This window comes from Sinocyclocheilus anshuiensis, unplaced genomic scaffold, assembly GCF_001515605.1.
Source record: "Sinocyclocheilus anshuiensis isolate Anshui unplaced genomic scaffold, SAMN03320099.WGS_v1.1 scaffold1517, whole genome shotgun sequence".
In the NCBI taxonomy this organism is placed as follows: domain Eukaryota; kingdom Metazoa; phylum Chordata; class Actinopteri; order Cypriniformes; family Cyprinidae; genus Sinocyclocheilus; species Sinocyclocheilus anshuiensis.
In genome coordinates, this window is record NW_015540950.1 from 158,893 (window position 1) to 168,353 (window position 9,461).

General features: G+C 36.4%; 1 protein-coding gene across 1 annotated transcript in view; it reads right to left on the reverse strand.

The window, feature by feature from the left end:
- Positions 1-7,841: 7,841 nt before the first annotated feature.
- The window catches only part of LOC107689923 (protein LSM12 homolog A-like), an 8,677-nt gene continuing 7,057 nt past the window's right edge, over positions 7,842-9,461 (reverse strand). The window contains exon 5 of the mRNA XM_016488102.1: positions 7,842-8,517. Within this exon, the coding sequence (XP_016343588.1) occupies positions 8,425-8,517 (93 nt within the window). The 3' untranslated portion in view covers positions 7,842-8,424. The remainder of the gene's footprint in view (positions 8,518-9,461) is intronic.

The following is a 9,461-nucleotide window of genomic DNA, read 5'->3' on the forward strand; positions in this document are numbered from 1 at the left end:
GCTACTTTAAGCAGGCTGTGTGCATTTTACTGTGGACTGACTTTTTTGAAACTTCTATGGTAGTTACATAGCCCCTACACCTCAGTTATCATGAAAAAAGCCAGGAAATTGCAGTTTTGACAATAAGGGACCTTTAAGAAGGAAGAAAAAAAACATTATTTTTACATTTAATTCAACCAAGAAACCAAATCTTGATAATTATTAAAAATGGTTATAAAAATCACCTTGGTTGATTTCGTTATATTGTTTATTAAAAATATGTCTCTTTTTAGCACATCAGAATACAGTACATAAAATAGGAGAGTCCTTCCAATATACAATAATATATGAATAATATATAGCTATATGAATTTCATGCCATAGATATGAACTACACTAAAAAAAAATGGTGTAGGATTTACGTAGAAGGAATTTACACTCAGAAATTGCTAGTAAATTTCACAAAAAAATGGCAAGAACACACTGAATTTAATGTGAAATTTAAATAGTATCTTTTGCAATCATTGTTTTATTTAGTACTTTGAAAAAATCTCTCTTTTTTAGTGTGACATACCACTTTTTTGTGTTTGAAGCGTATTATCCAATTGAAATGGTGTTTAAAATCAGTCATGGAATAAAATAGTCTTGAGATCTCTCAGATGCTTGTGTTAAACTCAATGTGAAGTACGTTTGGCCGTCATCCACCGGCATCAGCCCAGGCTGATGGATTAATGCTTAATAACCGCAATGCATTCTTACATTCCACAAAACTATTGATTAAGAGTGTTTCAAGTCCACGTCTAAACAGCTATGTTGGATAGTTTTGGAGGAGAACACCGCCAGACCTCCAAACTACATCTATATCTGCTGTGTTTCCACTCGTGTGTGTGTGTGTGTGTGTGTGTGTGTGAGAGAGTGTGTGTGTGAGTGAGTGAGTGTGTGTGTGTGAGTGTGAGTGTGAGTGTGTGTGTGTGTGTGTGTGAGTGAGTGAGTGAGTGTGTGCGTGTGTGTGTGTGTGAGAGTGTGTGTGAGTGAGTGAGTGAGTGTGTGCGTGTGTGTGTGTGTGAGAGTGTGTGTGAGTGAGTGAGTGAGTGTGTGCGTGTGTGTGTGTGTGAGAGTGTGTGTGAGTGAGTGAGTGAGTGTGTGCGTGTGTGTGTGTGTGAGAGTGTGTGTGAGTGAGTGAGTGAGTGTGTGCGTGTGTGTGTGTGTGAGAGTGTGTGTGAGTGAGTGAGTGAGTGTGTGCGTGTGTGTGTGTGTGAGAGTGTGTGTGAGTGAGTGAGTGAGTGTGTGTGTGAGTGTGAGTGTGAGTGTGTGTGTGTGTGTGTGTGAGTGTGTGTGTGTGTGTGTGTGTGCGTGTGCGTGTGCGAGTGCGAGTGCGTGTGCGTGTGCGTGTGCGTGTGCGTGTTGAACTCTGGGTAAGCCGGCTTCTCTGGATCTGGGTCAGGCCTGTTTGTCCAGGATTAGCAGCAGAGAGCTTGATTCGTGATCAGTGACTTCACAGCGAGCTTCTAAAAGCACATGGGTCAAACACCAATCAGAACAATAAGAGTTTAATACAGGTGTATTTTTCTCTGAGCAAATAATAATGAATATCATACACTACTACCATGAGTTACACCCACAGAAATGTCATTCAGTGTAACAACAGTTCATCTTGTCAGGCATATTTAGAACCAGAATCATTACAGGACATTAAAAGACTCTATTTAAGAACCAAAAACTAATGAATTGTCATTTTTAATCTTCACCAATCTTTGCCACGATCCTTCAAACTAGGCCAGCAAAGTTTCTAATCATTTAAAGTATGATCACTTTTTCTTTTGCGTTTTTTTTACTGGTTAGAATAAGTGTGTGGTTTCATTTTTACATGAATGTATCCGTTTCACTCATTATTTCACTCATATTTTGACATTTTATTTTCACAAAAGTTATTTGAAACATTACATTAGACACTTTACTTGCATTCAGTATCATTTCCATGCATTTAAAATGCTGTGTAAGTACCTAAAGATATCAGTACCTTTTAAAAGGGTCCATTTCTATTGTGACGCTACGCTTCTCACACTTTCATCAAAAGCATACTCAGGTTCAGCTGTGGAGAAATCAATAAAGCATTATCAGATGAGGCATCGCTAATTCACAAGCAACAGTAGATGCAGAAAAACATCTCAAGAAAGGACATTTATATATTTATATGCATTAAATTCAGTTTGTTTAGTTGTTTTCTGTTTGCTCAGCCATGGCTTTTTTAATGTTCATATGAAATGCTGTGTATTTTGTATATTATCAATCATATACCATCTTGATTCAGGTGAGACGGTTCTGTGAACATTGTTTAAACTTTAGTGTACACAAAAAAAAATGTACTTTGAAACAATTTACACTTACATGTACCACAGTATTTTGTAATATATCTTTGTTATTGTATTAAGAGTTAATCAGTTATTAATTACATATCATTTGGATGGTTAACATAATAAGAAAAATGTCAATATGAAAGTCCATAAAATCTATGACACTTTAGTGCGAGCTGTTAATGCATTTTCATCTTTTAAACACTAGATGAAGCTAAAAACATGTCCACTTATCTCTGCGGCAGTGAGTGAAAAAACCAAATAAATAAATAATACATTTAAAAAAAATACCCCCAAAAATAGGGACAAAACTGTATGAATATTAAGGAATTTTCTGTTTTTTTTTATTTTTATTTTGCAGGTGTTTTACCTGCATTTTGAATTTTGTACTTCACTGCATATTTTAGAGTTAACAGTAAAAATATTTTCAAATGTTGAATGTAGCTGATATGCACTGTCTTAAACAGCTGTTTGTTTGTTTTTTGTCTTTTTAGGAAGCCAGACATCCAGGTGCCTTACCTGTACTTTGATTTAGGAGCTGCAGTGTTGTGTGCCAGTTTCATGTCCTTCGGAGTGAAGAGAAGGTGGTTCTCTCTGGCCGCGGCGCTTCACCTGGCCCTCAGCACATATGTGTCCTATGTGGGGGGCAGGTCCATTATGGAGACTGGCTGAAGGTCAGAACATACTGTTTGATTTCATCTGTACAAAACGGAATCATTTTTGTATTGTTAAGTCTAATATCAATGTTATCGTGTGGCACCAGAAGTAATAACTGTGCTTTGCCGTAGAAGTCTTTTTGTAGGCCAAACTGTAAGTTCGCATCAATAAAAAACAGTAGTATTTTCCAGTTGGCTTTTGGATGTACACTCGAAAAAAAAAAGAAAAAAAAAAAAGTTGTGTGACCAGCGTAAGTTTGTGATTCTAGGTTTTGTTCATCATAAGCTTCACAGATTAGCACAACTTTTATGAATTTTGAACCCTAAATGCATGGCCAGATGTACAAATCTAAATGTAGGCTATAATTAAACTTCACCAAGGTTGCATAACTTTAATGCCTCCATCAAAAATCTATATTTGACCCTGGAGCACAAAACCAGTCATAAGGGTCATTTTTTAAATCATGAAAGCTGGATAAATAAGCTTTAAACAACTTTAAAGATGATTTTCTCAATATTTAGATTTTTTTGCTCCCTCAGAATCCAGATTTTCAAATAGTTGTATCTCAGCCAAATATTGTCCTATCCTAACAAACCTTACATCAATGGAAAGATTATTGGATGGATAAATCTCAATTTAAAAAAATTGACCCTTATGACTGGTTTTGTGGTCCAAGGTCACAAATACCATTTTTCAAAATATCTTCTTTTGTGGTCCATAAAAGAACCAGAGAAGAACTATGTTGGGTTCAATTTTTCTTAATGTGAAGAACCTTTTTCCAATAAAAATAACTTTTTGCACAATGGAAAGATTACACTCCTAAACATAAAATGTAATTTATTTGGCATCAATAGTTGAACCTTTAGCATTCACTGGACAAAAGGTTCTTTACACTCTTAAATATATTCTTTTTTGGGCATCAGTGGTTCCACAAAGAACCTTTAACATCCACTTTTCCACGACATTCTAATTTATCGAGATGCACCTGTATTATTCCGCCATCCGGAGCCATGGCTGCTGTAACCAGCAAAGAAGCGCTGAGGTTTTTCTCTCAGCTCGGAGCTTTTATTCTGGCTCGGTTCAGCTTCTGGAACTGCTTCAGTGTGTTGATGCTGTTCGCGGAGCGTGCAAACGCTACAAATCACTTGTGGAATAAACACACGTGACATGCAACAATGTAACAAAAGAACATTCATTCTCAGAGCGCTTGTGTTTGAACTGCATTCGTGCATCATCATGCTTAAAGTGATAATAACTAAGTTTAATTTAAAGAACTGATAAAGAAGCTGGCCAAATGTTGAATGTAGCTGATATGCACTGTCTTAAACAGCTGTTTGTTTGTTTTTTGTCTTTTTAGGAAGCCAGACATCCAGGTGCCTTACCTGTACTTTGATTTAGGAGCTGCAGTGTTGTGTGCCAGTTTCATGTCCTTTGGGGCGAAGAGAAGATGGTTCGCTCTGGCCGCCGCCATTCATTTGGCCTCAGCCAAATATTGTCCTATCCTAACAAACCTTACATCAATGGAAAGATTATTGGATGGATAAATCTCAATTTAAAAAAATTGACCCTTATGACTGGTTTTGTGGTCCAAGGTCACAAATACCATTTTTCAAAATATCTTCTTTTGTGGTCCATAAAAGAACCAGAGAAGAACTATGTTGGGTTCAATTTTTCTTAATGTGAAGAACCTTTTTCCAATAAAAATAACTTTTTGCACAATGGAAAGATTACACTCCTAAACATAAAATGTAATTTATTTGGCATCAATAGTTGAACCTTTAGCATTCACTGGACAAAAGGTTCTTTACACTCTTAAATATATTCTTTTTTGGGCATCAGTGGTTCCACAAAGAACCTTTAACATCCAAGGGAACTTTCCATTTTACATACGGTTCACTCTAAGAAAATAATGGTTCTTTTAAGAAATGTTCACTGAAAGGTTCTTTGGGGAACCGGAAATGATTCTTTTATGGCACCATTGAGAAATCCCCCTTTTGAGACCTTTATTTTTAAGAGTGTACAGTGGAAAAAGGCTCTTTAGAATATTAAAAAGTTCTTCAAACTAAAAAAAAAACAATGGTTCTTTTAAGAACTGTTCAGTAAACGGTTCTTTGGGGAACCAGAATGGTGGTTCTATGGCATTGCTGTACAAAAAAAAAATAATAATAATTTGGAACCTTTATTTTTAAGTGTAGAACAATTTTTCCACTACAAAAGAACCATTTGTTCAATGGAATGATTCCATGGTTGTTCATGGAGCCATTAATGCCAGTAAAAAAATCTTTGTAGACAGAAACATGAATTTGCAAAAACAAACAAAACTGAACGCACCTTAGAATGCACCACCTGCATGTTGCTTTGTGAAAGCAGAAGGACCCTGAGAGCCCATATCCCAGTGAAGGAGGTGCTCCTCAACTCCGACAGCTTATTCCCACTGAGCTCCAGGAGCCACGTGCCATGTGGAATACTGTGGGGAATGTGAGCGAACCCTCGGGATCGGCAGTCCACCAGTTCAGACGCATCGTAACAAAAACACTGATGAGGGCAGAGCTTTGAGCTCCCTACGAGGAAAGCCATGGGTAAAACAACGACGCAGAGCATCTTCAACAGCTCAGAGTCTCCATTCAGAAAGAGGAAGAAATGCTTGTAGGCATTCCAGATTAACAAGCACACTTGCCTTGCTCGTCCTCAGTGCAGAATCAAGTCGAGCTGGAAAGATGATGTTTGGTGCATTTATGACGCATTTTCAAACAGCTTGCGGTCTGGGATCTACAAGGATTTGTGGCTTGGCATGAGAAGCCAAATTATATAAAGAGCTCGAAATCCTTTAATCCGTTTATCATTTCACACAGAATAAGAGTTCATCGCTTTTATGTTAGTCAACTTTCTTCCTGGACAGATGTGCATAGATCAAATTAACGCATGCCTTACAGTAATAGATCAATTATAGCTCTAATTGTACTCACCAGTCTTCATGAATATAGGTTGAGCAGAAACATGGATGATTCATATTTCCTCTCTATCAGATTCTTGAAAACTGAACTACACCTGCACCCTTGGTTCTTGCTTCACTAAAGAAACACAAAGCTTGAGATTCTTCACCTGGATGGTGAGCATCTCACATGCAACTCTGCATTTAAGTCTATCACACTGACTTGATTTATCCTCATCACACAAGAAACAAGAGTACTTGGTACATAATGAATATTTCATTGAACACTCCATCAGTTTGGAAGCAGGACCGACTTGTAGTCTTACAGTTCTCCTCTGAAGATCTCAATAGAAACCTTGAGGAGCACCGTACACTGTTAAATCTTTGACGTGTGCTATGGTTTGTTTAGAGATGGAAACGGGTGCCAGCGGTGTGAATGGAACGATGTGTATTAGTTACAGTAATAATCCAACCTTTATCCTTAATTATTCAAGAACAATCAAGAGCTTTTGACACTGCCATAACAGAGTCAAGGGACGTCAAACCCTTCATAGTAGTGATAAATAATCCATTGAAAACCTTTATGTGACCCTGGAGCACAAAACCAAGGTCAATTTTGGGAAATTTAGATTTATACATCATCTGAAAGCTGAATAAATAAGCTTCCATTGATGTATGGTTTGTCAGGGTAGTACAATATTTGGCTGAGATACAACTATTTGAAAATCTGGAATCTGAGCGTGCAAAAAAATCTAAATATTGAGAAAATCATCTTTAAAGTTGTCCAAATGAAGTTCTTAGCAATGCATATTACTAATCAAAAATTAAGTTTTGATATATTTACGGTAGGACATTTACAAAATATCTTCATGGAACATTATCTTTACTTAATATCCTAATGATTTTTGGCTTAAAGGAAAAATCTATCATTTTGACCCATACAATGTATTGTTGGCTATTGCTACAAATATACCCCAGCGACTTAACACTGCTTCTGTGCTCCAGGGTCACATTTGTGTAATTAACCCAAGAGATGTTTTAGATATGTGACTAGTAAACCTAATTATAATTGCACAGGCATAGAATTACATTTCCCTTCCGATTTCTAAAAAATACTCCAGGAACAAACATGCCACTAGAGAATAAATGCTTGCTTTTGGCACAGAACACTGAGACAGAATATAATCTACACTGCCCAGTATATGAAAATAAAGCTATTAAGGGAAATAAACCTGCAGTGCATTTTGGTAAATTTAAGATTTTTAAGACCAAATAAAGAAAATGTAAGGAATAAATGGAACAATGTTCTCTGAATGTGAATTTCTAAGCAGCACACAATTTGTATTAGCAATGCTTCAAAGTTTCAAAACACAAAAACCTTTATTTAAAAAAATTCAGAAAATGAGATGCAAAGATATGTTCTCTCAAGTAAATATATCTTAATTTAAGGATGTTTAAAGGATGTTTTTTTTTTGCAGAGCATGCAGCATGTAATGCCATTACTTTAGTTTAAGTGTTTCTGCTCTGATTTAACATCTTTTTAAGGCTTTTAATTTGTGGAAGGGCCGATGAGCTCAGCAAACAGTGTTCAGTTATTCTGAAAATAAAACGGCAGATGATTTTACTTCATATTTCACATTAGAACTGCATTGCCAAGATACACTGTTATACTGGTTTGAATGCAGAACAGATATAAAGTGCATACTGCGTAAAAGATTTTCTGAAAACAGCCGATGCCGTTCTAATTGATCAAAGAAACTCCCATTAGAAGTTTACCTAGTGTGTTTTTTGCAAAACCACTCAGATGCTATTTGATTAGAGCACGTAAAACAGTGTTTCAGCAATTGAACCCAGTATTTTCTAACCCCTTTTTGCAAGCAGTGTTCAAAGTTTGCGAAAAAGCAACTGAAAGTACAGTATTAGTCAGAATTTTTGTTACTTTTATTTTAGAAAACGTCCTTTGTAATGCGTGGCATCTGAAGTCACATTTCGTTTAAAATACAGAATAGACAACTGTAGAACATAAACAGCCAAAAGAAAAAAGAAAAAGCATAAAAAGTAAAAGCTAACAAGCTTTTCTGACCGATTTGTTTTTTTCTTTTTTTGACAAAATGGAATAGAAGGCGAAGGAGGGATGTAAGAGAAGAAAATATGAAAAGCTATTTCAGATGAAACACAGGAGGAAGGAGGGGATAAGACACTGTAAGTTAGTCAAATAAACTATGGTTTGTTTGATGGTTGGCGTTTTAAATTCTCTTTATAAAGTCTAATTTAGAATGAACTCTTTTCACTCTCGTGTTTTTTCCTTAAAACATTTTTGCTTTTTTTTTTTTAAATGTTTTTTTGTGTGTGTTTGTTTCTTTTGTTGATCTTCCAGACCCTAGGCCCTTGGTGCATCCACCCTCGGACTGCGCCGCAGAGGGGGAGACGAGCGCTGGCTTGCACCAGCTCTTAGGCCCTGGATGCCCGCGGTGCCCTCCCCAGACGAGCCATACCCCCCACTCAGGAGGACAGAGACGAGTCCTTCTGTGTTTGCTGTGCTGGTGTGCGCTGCATCGACTTCTGGCTTTCCACATCTTTAAAATGTTTCTCAACCTGAAAGGAAAGAGATAAGCAAGTTGTACAGCTGTAGAGGAGGATGCACCGAGCATAGCAGAAACTATTCAGAAACATGTCAACTGCTTTCTATAAAATAAGTCGTTGTTTTTTTAGCACCACCGTTACAAAAAAACTACACTTCCATAATGCACTTAAAGTGCTCTATTTTCACGCACTAATTTTATACTTAATATACTACAAATGATTCTTTAGTACTACTTAAGATAAACTTAAGATCATCGTAGTGTGCTCAACTGTACTATTTTGGGACACCATGAATATGAAATAAAATGCACTTTTAACATACTATCTGTATTTAAAAACTGTATTTGGTTACCACTTGTGGTACACTTGAACCCATCTTTCATACACTAGTACACTCATATCTAATGAATATTTTGTATGGTGCATATATAATTTCACAAAATGCCCCTTTCTAGAGTTCATTTTCCTAGCTGACTAACGAGCTTATGGTCACTGAATATGTTTGTTTCTAAGGTAAATGTGACGTTACGTGACATTGACGTCTTTGTGCAGTTGAAACACTGATTGAGCAATTACATGAGACAAGATATGGTAAGTTGTACTCTCTTTTAACTTTATTTATGTAGTGCTGCAACTAGTATTAAAGCGGAAGCAATGATCAGGTCACACTGCCGCTTCTCTTGAACTGAGGCGCTACAGCAATCGGTCACATTGTAATACAACGGACAGAATTTGAAATCTGAGACTTTGTTTCATTTCAAAAGTAAAGCTCAAAGCTTACTGTGATTTATTTGATGGGAGGTGCGCTACAATGTTCTGTAAATTAAATGAAAACAGACTAGACTAATTGATTCTTTTTGATATAAGAATCGATATAGTTTCATAAAAATAAGAATTGATTAAAATCGAGAAATTTTACTTTTTTTTTTTTTTTTTTTTCCCCCCCCATTATTTTT